This window comes from Mytilinidion resinicola (assembly GCF_010093595.1).
Source record: "Mytilinidion resinicola strain CBS 304.34 unplaced genomic scaffold BDZ99scaffold_10, whole genome shotgun sequence".
NCBI lineage: Eukaryota > Fungi > Ascomycota > Dothideomycetes > Mytilinidiales > Mytilinidiaceae > Mytilinidion > Mytilinidion resinicola.
Genome location: NW_022985446.1, coordinates 397,454 through 410,923, shown reverse-complemented (window position 1 = coordinate 410,923; position 13,470 = coordinate 397,454). Strand labels below are relative to the sequence as shown.

Genomic DNA, 13,470 nt, shown 5'->3' with positions numbered 1-13,470 from the left:
GAATGTCATCTCTGCGTTAAACGGTCAGCACGGGCTCCGGGAGGAAAAAGGGATAATGAGGCACATAGCAAGGGATTGATGCTTATACGTACGTAAGCCCCCAACGAATGGAGCAGAAAGTAGCAAGTGGGATGCGCCAGTGCCGGAGTGCCCCTCAGTGGTGGGGAGACCCCTCGCAGCTGAAGTCGCATACCCCATGGTCACGCTGAGTGGGACATGCAACGGACGGGAAGAACTCTTCTCGTCACCAGTGACCTTCACACTCCCATCACCGCCGACAACGTGCCCTAAACGCCATTGCAGAGCTGCTTAAGTCTGGTATGTCCCATCTGAGGCAGATGCAGCCTTGCGCATCTTGCGATTCACTGACCCCTCACATCCCAGAGGTTTAGAATTCTCCACCCATTCCCGAAACAATGGCATCTCCTAAAGAAGTCGCCGACGCGCACAAGACGATATTTGAAGAGGGCATTAAGATGCGATATGCCGTCGCCGGAAAGGAGTACGTCGACAAGGCGCTTGCGAATGGCTCATCCGAATTCGCCAGGCCGATGCAGGAGCTGGTCACAGAAGCATGCTGGGGTTCTGTTTGGAGCCGGCCAGGGCTAGAGCGGAAGCAGCGAAGCCTGCTGAACATTGCAATGCTGTGCGCCCTGAATCGCTCCGCCGAGCTCGCAGTGCACGTCAAAGGCGCTGTGAATAATGGCGCATCCGAAGTGGAGATCAGAGAGACATTGTTGCAGGCGGCAATTTATTGCGGAATGCCCGCTGGAATTGAGGGCTTCAAGGTGGCAGAGAAGACGATAAACGAGATGAAGAGCGCGAAGTAACCGGTGTTGATGGCGGAAAGCTTCGATGAAAAGAAATAGCAGCGCTCCAGACCATTGGACTCTACAAGCATATAGAAGAACCGTCAACTATCAAGTCCAAAACTAGCAATGTTCGTCGATTGAATCGTGACTCCGCAAGTTGGTGCGCATCCTGGTTTTCAATGTAGCCTTGATCAATTCTACTGTGCTGATTTGAGGAAAGGGACCCTCCAGTCACGATAGCATCACGGAGAGAGTTTACGAATAGAACATTTCAATTTAAGTCTTCCATCGTGAAAGCCTTTTTTTGTTGTCTAATCAGTGACCCCCACAGCCGCTGCCAACCCCGAAGAAGAGAATCCGTGGCCGCCCACCGCTGCGTCCTTTGCTCCTGTTGCGTTGCTGTAATGCTTTGCAAAGTCGTATTTCAGAAAGTTGATGCCCTAGAATGGTTCGAACTTAGTCAGTATGGCACTCCGTTTGCAGTCTATGTTGCTTTCTCTGATGCACTCACAGTTTGGAATTCCTTCGAGAACTCCACGTCTGTTGCTGTCCTTTGGCAAAGCTTCAGAAATTCGTCCGTCTCAAGAGCCTTTTCGGGGTCCTGTGCAAATAGACGACGGATGTTCTCACTGGAGAGGGGGTCGATGATATTGGTATACTTCTCCCTTCGGACATCGCTGTAGATGTCGAGAATGTCTGGGGTAGCCACTCCGTCGTAGATGCCCACAAGGCAGTCATAAAGTCCGCCCACATCAACTATACCACCGGTAAGGCCTAGACCGCCGCTATTGCCAGTGTGTTAGCATTCGGCTGACTGCTGTATGCTGAAAGGGGAAGTGTATGTCGCGGGAGACTTACAAAGGGTTGCAAAGATGTGCAGAGTCTGCTGCCAATAGGAAACGGCCAACTCTCATCTTCTCGGCCAGCCGCTGGTGTATCTTATACGGACTGATGCTGGCAATCTTATAATCACTCGGCTCCGGATTTCCAGGCAGCATTGTCTTGAACTTCATGGGTTGGCGGGCAACCAGCTCCTCCGGCGACAACCCGGGCAGTTCGCCATAGCTGACTCGCCATAGACCATCATTCGAGATACGCGACGCCATGTACCAGTGCTCTGGGTGAATGATGAAATTGGCGTCCTCGTAACCGAACTTTGTGAAGTCGTAGTACGTCTAGCCAGTGGCATGATTAGCCGGACAGTTGGATGCACCAGAAGAAGTGCACCGGCCCTTACATTCGTTGCTACAATCTGCTCATCCCATGTCCGCCCGGGGAAGTTCTTATCACCAAAAAGCGACCGGCGGATCTGGCTGTTTGCTCCGTCGCAGCCGATGATATAGTCTGCCTCCATTCTCGACTCCCCGTCCGGTGACAGGACGTCCACCCAGGCCTTGTCGTCGTCCTGGCCAATAGCAATGACGTTGTGCTTGAAAAGAATCTTCGCCGTGGGCTCTTTCGTCACATGCTCGTACAAGATGGCCCCTAGCTTGTTCAGGGGAAGGCATACCATTCGGTCCGGGTCGCCGTCCAGGACACTCCCGTCGATGCCCGCCAGCATAGTGCCGTCTATCTTTCGCCAGCAGACGACGCGCGGAACGAAGCCTTTGGCGCGGACCTCATCGCCAACGCCAGCGCGGTTGAGCTCGTACATGGCCGGCGGGCCGTAGTGAGTGGCGCGCGGCTTCTCGTCCAGCTTGTCGGCCATTTCAAGCATTGTCACGGGAATCCCCCGTTTAGCTAGGAGAAGACTCAGGAGCAGTCCCGCGGGGCCGACGCCTACGACGATGACCTGGAATAGCCCGTCAATCTGAGGCACGACACTGATCGGGCGATGGGCAGGGATGGGTGCTCGTTACCTTCGAAAAGCCGGCAGTGTTATTTGAAACAGCCATAATTGCGCTAGAATGAGGAGTAAGGCAATGTCCGTACCGGCCACGCAACAGTCGGAGAGAGCAGCATCTTTATCGACTGCGCCACAGCGAAGCAGAGCAGACGGGGCCACAGGAGGGGCAAGCAGTGCGGGGCCAGCGCGGGACGCTTCCCCAGGCCAGCGAGGGGCGAGACGCCATGATGTTAGTAGCTCTCTGTGGTGCCCCATCTTTGTGGCTGCTCCGCTGTGAGAGCTCGGCATGCAGGAAGCGAATATGTACCTTTGTATTGTAAGTGGTGTTGGTGAGGAAGCTACCTCCTAGCTGAGATACAGCTGCTGAGTAATCGGCTACTCAGCAAGGGGCCGGCCAACACCGCCATGGAGACACGGGGCTGCATCGATTAGCACGTAGCCGGGGAATACCACATTTCACTTGCGCACAGTGACACGAGCTTGTATGTTTGTGCTAGAGCTATGCAATACAGGACTTCATATACCGCCCTACCCAGCTACTGTTGTCCACTCCCTCCAAACGCTTTCCCTGTAGCCCAGTCCTCATCGCCGCCAATGTATCTAAACACGACTCGCGAGTCGAGATCGCGGCAGCGCTCGTCGTTCATCGCCGCCGTATACGTCTCCAGCCCCGCCTCTCCCAGCGTCAGCGTCGCGCCGACGCGCTTCGCCGAGTCCACAGCCAGCATAAAGTCCTTCCGCATTAGCTGGACCTTGAAGCCGCCCGCGTAGCCCTTGCTCGCCGGCGCCTCCGGGCAGATGCCCGGCACAGGGTTCCACTTGTCGCAGATGGTGCTCTGCGCCGTGCTAGTGTGGAAGATGTCGGCCAGCACGCGCGGGCTCATGCCCGACTTGATGCCCATGTTCATTGCTTCTGCCGTCGCGATGGCAATCAAACCGGAGCAGTAGTTGTTGCACAACTTCGCCGTGAGGCCGAGGGACTGGCCACCGCACGCGAAGACGGACGTGCCCATCATGGCTAGCAGGTGCTGGATGCCCGCGAAACGGACGTCATCGGGGGCACAGCCGACCATGAATGTGAGAGTGGCGTTTTGGGCGCCCAGATTCCCTCCTGAGACAGGGGCGTCGTAGAATGCGATGGACGCGTCCTTTTCCCTGATGCTTGATGCCACGGCTAGCGAGGTGGCCGTGTCGATGGTGGAGCAGTCAATGAGCAGCTTGCCGTTAATGTTGGCGGAGAGAATGCCCGTGTCGGGCGTGAGGTATACCGAGCGCACATGTGAGCCTTCTGGCAGCATGGTTAAGATGATGTCCTGTGGCGTGGTCTCGTGTTAGCCGTTGGTGCGTCTTTTAACTTGGAGACGGGAGAAACTGTACAGCTTTTTCTGCTACACCCTTTGCGCTTCCACAAGCTTCGACTTTGCCGTTGCTCTGTGAAGACAACATGTGCATCGGTTGGGTCACTACATCAAACACGTACACATTTACCGACTGCGGGAGCTTCTTGACCAGGTTCTCAACCATGGGATATCCCATGACGCCGAGCCCGACGAAACCAATGCTCTTGTTTGTGAAATCCATGATGTAGCAACCAGACGGGCAGGGAAATTCTTGCTACGAACAAAAAAGATTCGAATGCCGTAGCTGGGGAATTAGTAGAGCTGGGAATTAGTAGGTGCCGCTGGGGAGCCTTGCTGGCTTTAGCGGGTCGGCGATTGAAGAGGTGGGGTTGAACTAAGGGACTACATGGACATACCGTAGAGTAGGCCACAGGGAGCCTCGACGTGGGGCAAAACTTCAGCGACGCGTGGACCGGTCACCAGCACGCGCAAAAACAAAAATGAGGCCTACACTTGACAACTATTGCAAGACGAAGTTCGCAGCTACCAGTGGTGTCATATAGAAGTACCTCTCTCTACGGCAGCGTATTTGGGAAGAAGTACGTCTGATTCGCCTTATGCCAATGCTCGTCGTGAGCGGCAACTACATGAATGCCACCCAACTGCTGCAGCATGCGCAACCTCGCAATCGACTCCCTCGCACCCTCCGGATCCAAGTGGATGCACAGACTGTGCCCGTCCTCATCAGCCCAAAACCCTAAATCCCTTTCCCCGCTCAGCAGGCGCGGGTCGTGGAACGCATCGCCACATAGACAAACCCACTTTGTCGGCCCGGTCCGGCACAGTAGATTCACATGGCCTGGCAGGTGGCCGGGACAATCGAGCACGTAGACGGAGCCGTCCCCTAGCAGGTCGATCGCCGCAGGGAGCGGTCCCAGCGCGTCCCATTTCCACCTCTGCTCTGGTGCTACACTGGTGCTGCCCACCGGCGGCAGCTCGACGGTACGCTCTTTGGGCAAGACATGTGGGTCAAAGTGCTGGTGTGTGCCTTTGCTCGGGAGACCGTGGGCTGTAATGTCCCACGCGCCGTGGCCCACAATCACTTCGGATGTGGGAAAGTCCTCCAGGTCGCCATGGTGGTCATAATGCATGTGGCTGATGACAATGGCGTCGATTTCCGTCGCCGCGATGCCTCCATCGGCCAGCTGTCTTGCTACGCTCGGCCCGAGCTGATAGGGCTGTCGGTTCCGTAAGTGGGCTTGCTGCATAGGCGTGTATCGATTGAGGTCGGAGCGAAGGCCCAAGTCAAACATCAGGTAGAATGGCTTGCTGCTCCCATCCGCCAGGCCTGGGTGCGTGATTAGGAATGCCATGGAGGGCACTGTCCTCACCGCTCCGGAGTCGGCCGGTGAGACGAAGGATCTTTCAGGGAGGGTAATGAAGCCGCTTGTTAGCGGAGATATGGTGACGAACTTCTGGCCACGCGGGCAGGCGGGCAGCGCAGGTGCGGAGGAGCTGTTCATGGCAAAGGCGGCCGTGGAGGCTGGCCTCGCCGGAGAGTGAGGCGCAATGTTGAATACAGAGGTGGAGAGATGGGGAAGAGGCGAGCAGCATCGCCATAGATAGCATGAAACATGTTATGGACAGTGGGTTATTGCAAGAGCAGAAATGCTTGTTGTTTCCCACAGAAAACGGGCGCATGTGGGGTAGCTAGAGGGATTGGACGGGTGAGCTGAAGTCCCCACATACTGGCAGCCCCAGCGCCCCTGACACGGGCCCATGCGAGCAGACAGCAGCAGGAGGAGGGGCGGAGCGGAGAGTTGACATAACGTGGAGGAGGGAAGCTATATGAGCAAGCGCTGCACTAGAACGCGGCCGGCAACGTCAGAAGCCTGACTCCCGACTGCACCATCCATGCCAGCCCCGCCCCCGGGATGCCGGAACCCTCCGCAGTGCCGACAATGGCGCCCTTCGTCACTCGGCCGACAGGAGAAGCCGCGCTAGCTAACGACCACAGCGGTTGCCATGACTGCGACCACGACGACCACGTCGACGACCACGCACACCTGCGTAGCTGCATCCAGAACGATGGTATCGAGGAGAAGAATCAGGACGTCCACGCCGACGCCACCTCGGCCGGCACGGCCAAGCGGGCGGCGAAGCGGAAACCTGCAGACGGCCGGCGTGCGCGCGTCAAGAAAGCCTGCGAGAGATGTCGCATCAAGCGCACACGCTGCGACGGCGAGCTGCCTAGCTGCGCCCGCTGTCTCTCGTCGGGCCGCACGTGCCAGTACCCGCCGTGCGGCGCTCCAAGGTGCAGCGGCAGCGTGAAAGCCGTGCTGGCCCACCTCATCGCCAGGGACCAGCTTGCAGCTCGTTTGCGGCCCGAGCCGCAGCCCGAGAAGGTTGGCCAGCCGCCGGCGCTGCCACCGGATGCCTGGGGCCTCATCGACACCTACTTTGCATACACCCAAAGCTGGCTACCCATCCTCAGCCGGGTTGACGTCTACCGCGCGGCGCACACCTACTCGGCGAGCGGCATCAACGATGCGGGCACCTCGCGTAGTCCTGGAGCAACTGCCGCGCTATGGGCCGTTCTCGCTCTGGCATCGAGCCAGAGCACAACGTCTTCATGCGACCGAGACCACTTCTACCGCGTGGCAAGAGGCCTGGTACCCGACGAGGTGGAGAGCTGCGAGCTGGGACACGCCCAGGCGCTGCTCCTGCTGAGCCTCGTCAGGTTCAGCGCGGGCTTCTGGGCCACGGCCTCACTCTTGGTCGGGCAGGCCATCCAAATCGCGTACCACATCGGGCTGCACCAAGTGCGCCGCCCCCTTGATAGCCAGGCAGCACCACACGCTCCCTGTCCCAAGGGGAAGCACATCCTGCTAGGATGCTTCATTCTCGACACCTTGTACTCGGCCAGGCTTGGCCGTCCGCCGCAGCTGCGGAAAGAGTTCGTTCGCGGCCTGGACCGTCTAGACGAAGACATGCTGGAGGAGTGGGACGTGTGGGCTGCTCCTCCCCACCTGTCCAACGCCGCGAGACGGCAGCCCCTGAGATGGAACAGCACTTTCACGGAGCTGGGGAAGATCCACGTGTTTCTCAACGACGTTATATGCAGCGGTATCCAGCAGGAACACGCATCTGAGCTCTACGCTGAATTCTCCGACCGCCTGGTGAAGCTGAGCCGGGAGCTTCCCGGCCATTGTCAACTCAACATGTCGCGCGAGGAACCACAACTCGCCAACAACATCCATCAGCTGCAGGTATACAATCTGCACTTCGCCTTAGCCGCCGCGGCCATGGTTCTCCAGCTATACTTGCCCCGCCCCGAGAGCGCCGCCAACGTGGCCACCAGCCTTGGAATGGGTCCCAACCTGTCATCTCACGTCCTCGGCCTCCTTCGCCGCTACTCAGCCACATTCGGGCTGGGCCATCTCCCGCCGCATCTCGACTTCACCGTCGCGCTGGCGACAGGGCTCTCGCCGCGGCCGCCTCCCCCCACCGACGACGACTGGAGCGCCGACACGAGAATGGACACCCGCCAAGAAGCCCATACCGCGCCAATCCGCTACCAGCGGGTGCAGTTGGACGCCATGGACACTGGCCTGCTCGCCTCGCCCGCGTCCCTCACGACAGCGACGCCAGAAGCGGCATCGAGCCCAGCGACCAGCCTCGACGGCGCGTCTCACGCGGCTGCACTGAGCTTCCCCACGCCCAGCTCCTCGATCTGCAGCGGGGGCACCGCGGCGAACGCAGATACCGTGGCCCTGGGTTTCGTAGAGCAGGCCATGCCAGGCCCCGACGAGCTATCGGACTGTGCCAAGTCGCCAGACACGCCGGGCATGCTGTCGGCCGGGAGTGTGGTGGTACCCGCGGCGTTCAGCGCACGGGCGGAGTCGGAGGCGCCGTTCGAGTTTATCGACTGGCCGAGCGAGAGACTCGCGTTCGCGCGGTAGCGGAATACCCGTGTGGCGCGCGCGCCTGGAGTTTTTTGCGCACCTTGGGGTGGGATTAATAGTCATAGGTGTCGTGTTGCTGTGTTTTGTATCGAGACGGCGTCACGGATGTTGCTGGAATGGCACACGATAGATTTTCCAAAATCATCGATATGTAACTAGTTAACAAGATTATCTGATTTCAGCATAGCTATCCCCGGACTCGCACGGGGTTCAGGGTTTAGTACCATCAAAGGCGCGAGACAGCCGAGGGCCTACAGTTGTCGACAACAAACGGGACAAAGTACCTCCTAGCAACGGCTAATAAGTCACGGCCTGGATATAAAACCGTAGAGTAATGTAACAGCTGCCAGCGAATCCCGATACCGCTAATTCAGAGGCGGTTAACAAAAACCTTCAACACCCCCGGTCCGTAAAAGGGACACAAGGGAAGCGAGAAGCAACAGTCGCATTGCTTGGGGGCCGCGATTCCATCCGCGACAAGTCCGCTGGGCAGGTCCTGGAGATACCCCACCCCACCCCACCCCTCAAAGTGACCCCGCAAACCCCGCATCTCCACGATTTGCGTGGCCCCCGCATGCAAAAACCACCCCACCTCCCCACCTCCCACGGTGCCACAAGCCGCCATACCGTTCACGGACGCTCGAGTCCTGGGGGTCGCAGACCTCCAAACAGCTTGGAGCACAACCGGACGAAGTAGCGTAGCACGACGCGCAGCCCGAGAAAACAGCACAGCGGCACCTCGCCCCGGGGGAGAGGGGGGGTGGTACACGCGAGGAAGCGTACCAAGCCAGGAGGGGGTGTGGTGTACGCAGGGTGGCGGGCGTCCTTAACACGGCCGCCAACTGCAGTTTTGCGGCCGGTTAGTCCCCAGGAATCGGCCGCGCATCTAACCTCAGCAATCGCCATCAATCTGTGTATTTTCAGTTCCAATCCGCAAGGGTTGTCGAGTCCCCTCCCCCCAACTACCGCAGCCAGCTAGCAGCAATGCAGACAGCCGACAGTGCCGGCAACACGTTCGTTGAGCACCCAAACGGGCAGCGGACACACATCGTCGTCGACGACGACGACCGTGCCGGGCCTGGAGCCAGGGAGACGGTTCTCATCCAGCACGGCTTCTGCCGCACCGCGGCGCACTGGCAGCACTGGGCCGCCGCGCTCGTCGCGCGCGGGTTCCGCGTCGTGCGGCGCGACCTACGCGGCCACGGCCTGTCCAGCTACCCGCTGGCGGACGCGGACGATGGCTACGACTACTCGCTCGACACGCTGCTGCTCGAGATGGTGCAAACGCTCGACGCGCTGGGCGTCGCCCGGTGCCACTTCATCGGCGAGTCGACGAGCGGCATGCTCGGCGAGGCCTTCGCCGCCCGGCACCCGCAGCGGCTGCTCTCGCTGACCGTCATCGCGGCGCCGACGCACCTGCCGCCGCCGGCGCTGGAGCTCTTCGCCTTCGGCCACACCAGCTGGCCCGCGGCGTGTCGCGCGATGGGTGCTCGCGGGTGGGCCGAGGCGCTGGCGAGCCTCTCGGGGACGGTCGCGAGTCCGGATCCGGCGGCTCTCAAGGCGTGGCTCGACCTGGTGGCCGTGTCGAGCAGCGAGGGCCTCGCGGGCTACGCGCAGTTCCTCAGCACGCTGGACGCGCGGCCGTACCTGAAGGACATCGACGTGCCGATGCTGATCCTGGCGCCGGCGAACAGCGCCGCGACGACGCTGCCCGAACAGCGGGCGTTGGCTGAGCAGGTTGCCGGTGCCAGGCTGGAGGTGGTCAATGGCCGCGGGCATGAGATCTACGTGGAGATGGCCGAGGACTGTCAGAGGCTGTTTTTCGATTTCGTCGACGGGTTGGGCGGGCTAGGTGTCGGCAAGGTCCAATGAAAGTAGTTGCGTGTCGTGCTCACCCGCGTGGTACATTCACCGTCCATGTCATCACCGTTGATCTGTGTTTCGTCTAGTAGTGTCTCCGTTGCCTTGATTCGTGTGCTCTACCGCAACTAGCGGACTAACGCTCCCAAAATGCGTCTTATAAACGCACGGCACCATGGTTCGAACGGCTGTCCAGCGGATCCATCGGATCAAAGGTCGGCGGTTCACAGGGCCTGGACGAACATCAGCCCCTGGGCATCCACGGCCGCAATCGTGTTGGCGATGCGCTGGACAGAGCCGTTCATGAGCCGCGGGCCTGGCTACGATAGTCCTTCTCGAATTGATTTGCAAGTTCTTGCAGCACCGAGCCCATCCTGGGCGTGACGCCCCACACCCACACGTCGTCTAGAGCTAGTTAGAATGCAAGTGCAAGTACCCGCGACCGCCCGCAGCTAAACATGTGACTTACCAAGAAGGCTGGCCCACGTCGTTGCGACCGCCGCGGCCAGCGACGTGTCCCCGGAATAATCGCTCTCGACCTCTGCGAGGAGCTCTTTGACCTGTTCCAGAATCTTGCGCTCCTCTTCGTCAGGAGCCTGCGCAGCCGACGATTTTTCCACCGTGTGGATCCATTTCGTGAGGAACAGTGCTATGGTAGAGGGTTACTCGACGGTTGCAGGAGGAATACGCATTCAAAGGGCCTGTACTTACCACTATCCCAGCCCGCGACGGCGTGCTCGACGCTCCAATTGAACGCGGCCGTCTTCCTAACCAGCATCAAGCCAATCTTCACCGGCGCAAGTAAGCCTTCGAACGCCTTGGCAACGGCCTTGGTGTGGTGATGGCTACGCTGCTGCTTTGCAGAAACGTACACGGCCAACGCTTGCTTGACTTCCTGGGGATTGTCCGCGAGCAGCACCATGCGGTTGAAAGCCGCGAAATCAGTAAAGGTTCGATTGTACGCGATCCGCAGCAGCGCTCTGCAGTTGAACATGAGCGGGCCTTCGCTTTCGCTCCACGTGGAACCGGGGTCCTCGGCGTGGCCCTGGGTGAGCGCGCGGTGGCACCTTGCGAGCGCCGTCGATGCTGCCGACAGCAGTATAGCCTGGAGCGACCCGTCCGGACCCACTTCTGACGCGTCCTGGCTAAATGACTGTGTGAACTGCGGTAGAGTCCACATGTGCACGTTTACCGCGTGCATGAGGACAACGGTCGTGAATCCAGAAATGTAGAGCGGTCTGGCGTTGGCGCTGTCTTCCTTTCTAGCGAGGATCAGTGTCGCCATAGCCTCGCGTATGGTTTTGATTGGGCTCGAAACTTGAGAGGCTCTCAGACTGGTCCACTGTTCGGTCGAAAGAGCATTCCAGAGCTTCTCTTCGCATGGCATCTCGATGACGAGGTCGTGGGTCGTCGTAAACCCAGGTGTCACGCCGTACGTTATGGAAATCATGTCGCTGAGGATGAAGAAGGAGCAGAGAACCCTTATCTCGTTAGAACAGCCACGTAATGCCAAGGGTAAACCGAATATGACTTCTGGGATGGACTAGGGAGCTGGGTGATGAATTCAGAAAAGGGCTCACGGTACCTTACCTTTTACTCGACTCCTTGGAGATCCATTCCTCCCAGGTCAAATCCTCATCCCGTCTCGTATCCGCGAGCAGCGCCGTCCTCCGCGCCGAGTAATCCATCATGAAAAACCCCAGCTTCGAGATCCCCGCCCTCGCAACAGCCGGCTTCCCGCCAAACATGCCGAATATGCTCAACAGGATGCGTGTCTGCGCAATCCACAACGGACTCGGAGCCAACGATGCGCCGAGCGTTTTCGGGATCGAAGATACTTCCAGCATCTGCGTGGCGAGCTGGAACAGGCTATTAGACCACTTCCGATCGAGTCGGTAGAGCGCCCCTATGGCGCATACGGCGAATGTTAAAGGGCTCGGCGTGGTATGCAGGTCAAAGGAAGCGAAGTGGATGATGGGGAGGTGGCGGTGGAAGCAATTTATGTAACTCATGACAAATCTTTGCATGTCCTTGGCACTTGGAAGGGGCGTTTCACTGCCTTCGCTTGTGTTAAGTCGGCTCTGCATGTCTCTACGCATCTCTTGGTACGCTACGTCGTTGACGCTCTGTTTTGGCAAATGGACGGCGCTGTCCCATAATATATGAGGCAAACTAGCAAATTGATCGCTGGTGTGTTCGTTTGCGAACCCGAGAGGGTATCGCTGTACGTCTGGCTTCCTACTTTCGGCGGGCTGGTTAGCTGCGGACGAGTACTCGGAACCGGACGCCCCAAGGTGTGACGGGCGGAAAGCCTGCTGCGGCAGCTTGTTATGCGCCGTCTGCTCGTCCTCTGGGCTGAATGCGACGTTGGTCATGAAGGCCAGGTCTTGAAAGACGTTGAAATCTCCTCCGGTGCCCAGGTCCATGTTGGCCCACAAGTCAAACGGCTGCGGCGGGCTGATGTCCTGCTGCTCGACCATGTCCCCAGGCGGCTGCTGCTGTTGCTGTTGCTGTAACGGAGATACTAGGGCGTCTTGGTCGGGCATGTTGCCGGGCATGATGGACTGGAACTGGGCCAAGTTGTCTGGCGTGCAGTTGGTGGGCCGTGCGTCTTGGAACGAGTCGAGGTCCGTGTCCAGAGCCCCGTCGATGGAGAAGTCCAAGCCAGAGCCGAGATCGAAGTAGGCATCCGCCTGTCGGTTAGGCTGTGTAGGGGACGCCGTGCTTCCTGATGCATGCGAAGTGCTTGGAGTGAGCTCCGGCTGGTCGTGGCGGTCGTTTGCTGGCTCCATGGCTGTACCCGATGGATTTGCCGGGGGATGAAGCCGGCCGAGCTTTGAGCGGCCCATGGCCACTTCGCCGCCCGCTTCGGTAGGCTGGCAAAATGATGCCAGCTCCGCCGCGTGTCGCATGGAGTTGGGATGCGGGTTCATCCCCCCAGACAGAGGGGCGTCCTCCGGGGGCTGGTCCGAGAGCGCAGGCAGACGGCCGACATTGATGGCAACGTCGCTGCTATCGAGCTGCGGTCGTTGCCCGGCGGGCGGAGCGGCCGCGGTGTCGAGCGGGTGGATGGACCTTTCGTGCCTCTGGACAAGGTCTCTACGGACGGCGTGGTCAGTGTTTGCGCGGCCGCAGCGTAGAGCGGAGGGGAGACTTGCTTGCGGCCGTAGCGACGCGTGCAGAAGCGGCAGGCAAACGGCTTCTCTTGAGTGTCTGCACCAGAAGTCAGGCCCGGCCTTGAGCGACGGAGAGGCCAGCGGGAAGTGCAACTTACGAACTCGCTCGTGGCGGGCACAGTGCTCGCTCCGCTTGAACTCACGGTGGCAGCTACGGCATTTGTGGACTTTTCTGGGCCGGCCGGTCTTGGTTGTGGAGGTGGAGATGTCAGGCGGTCGAGATAGCAGGTCGATGAGAGACATTGGACGCGTGCACGGTGGGGGAGGGATAGTATCAAGAGAGCGCAGAAGATGGGTTGTGGGGTAAAGCCAGTGGAGGCCCGTGGGGAACTGCATGGCTAGCGGGTGGCGAGGAATTCCAGGGTTACCGTACAACCTGGTTAGTGATACGGGTGGCCGGGGGTATTATGACCGTATAGAAAAAGTCACTTTACGCTGGGTCACGTGCCGCCGATTTGTAAGCCAGCCTGT

General features: G+C 59.3%; 7 protein-coding genes across 7 annotated transcripts; 3 read left to right on the top strand and 4 right to left on the bottom strand.

Annotated features, from left to right (window-relative positions):
• Nucleotides 1-224: 224 nt before the first annotated feature.
• Nucleotides 225-937, top strand: BDZ99DRAFT_443663 (4-carboxymuconolactone decarboxylase). The gene is made up of 2 exons (XM_033717864.1): nt 225-318; nt 380-937. Exon 2 carries the CDS (start codon nt 417-419, stop codon nt 828-830), a length of 414 nt encoding a protein of 137 aa, XP_033576370.1. The 5' UTR covers nt 225-318; nt 380-416; the 3' UTR covers nt 831-937.
• Nucleotides 938-1,084: 147 nt separating this feature from the next.
• On the bottom strand, nt 1,085-2,707 carry BDZ99DRAFT_498779 (FAD/NAD(P)-binding domain-containing protein; the record flags this gene model as incomplete). The annotated part of the gene is made up of 5 exons (XM_033723606.1): nt 1,085-1,252; nt 1,324-1,597; nt 1,671-1,987; nt 2,050-2,604; nt 2,672-2,707. 5 exons carry the CDS (start codon nt 2,705-2,707, stop codon nt 1,124-1,126), a joined length of 1,311 nt encoding a protein of 436 aa, XP_033576369.1. The 3' UTR covers nt 1,085-1,123.
• Nucleotides 2,708-3,148: 441 nt separating this feature from the next.
• BDZ99DRAFT_417287 (uncharacterized protein) lies at nt 3,149-4,315 on the bottom strand. Its single transcript, XM_033716816.1, has 2 exons — nt 4,036-4,315; nt 3,149-3,971 (listed from the first exon to the last, which is right to left on the bottom strand). Exons 1-2 carry the CDS (start codon nt 4,237-4,239, stop codon nt 3,195-3,197), a joined length of 981 nt encoding a protein of 326 aa, XP_033576368.1. The 5' UTR covers nt 4,240-4,315; the 3' UTR covers nt 3,149-3,194.
• A 235-nt stretch (nt 4,316-4,550) lies between these two features.
• BDZ99DRAFT_571233 (Metallo-hydrolase/oxidoreductase) lies at nt 4,551-5,771 on the bottom strand. Its single transcript, XM_033728069.1, has one exon. The coding sequence runs from the start codon at nt 5,519-5,521 to the stop codon at nt 4,574-4,576; it is 948 nt and encodes a 315-aa protein (XP_033576367.1). The 5' UTR covers nt 5,522-5,771; the 3' UTR covers nt 4,551-4,573.
• Nucleotides 5,772-5,959: 188 nt separating this feature from the next.
• On the top strand, nt 5,960-7,960 carry BDZ99DRAFT_520759 (uncharacterized protein; the record flags this gene model as incomplete). Its single annotated transcript, XM_033725559.1, has 1 exon — nt 5,960-7,960. The coding sequence occupies one exon, from the start codon at nt 5,960-5,962 to the stop codon at nt 7,958-7,960; it is 2,001 nt and encodes a 666-aa protein (XP_033576366.1).
• A 598-nt stretch (nt 7,961-8,558) lies between these two features.
• On the top strand, nt 8,559-9,835 carry BDZ99DRAFT_443650 (alpha/beta-hydrolase; the record flags this gene model as incomplete). The annotated part of the gene is made up of 1 exon (XM_033717863.1): nt 8,559-9,835. Exon 1 carries the CDS (start codon nt 8,948-8,950, stop codon nt 9,833-9,835), a length of 888 nt encoding a protein of 295 aa, XP_033576365.1. The 5' UTR covers nt 8,559-8,947.
• Nucleotides 9,831-11,932, bottom strand: BDZ99DRAFT_443649 (uncharacterized protein). The gene is made up of 4 exons (XM_033717862.1): nt 11,414-11,932; nt 10,535-11,304; nt 10,293-10,472; nt 9,831-10,228 (listed from the first exon to the last, which is right to left on the bottom strand). The coding sequence occupies exons 1-4, from the start codon at nt 11,920-11,922 to the stop codon at nt 10,125-10,127; spliced, it is 1,563 nt and encodes a 520-aa protein (XP_033576364.1). The 5' UTR covers nt 11,923-11,932; the 3' UTR covers nt 9,831-10,124.
• Nucleotides 11,933-13,470: the final 1,538 nt, after the last annotated feature.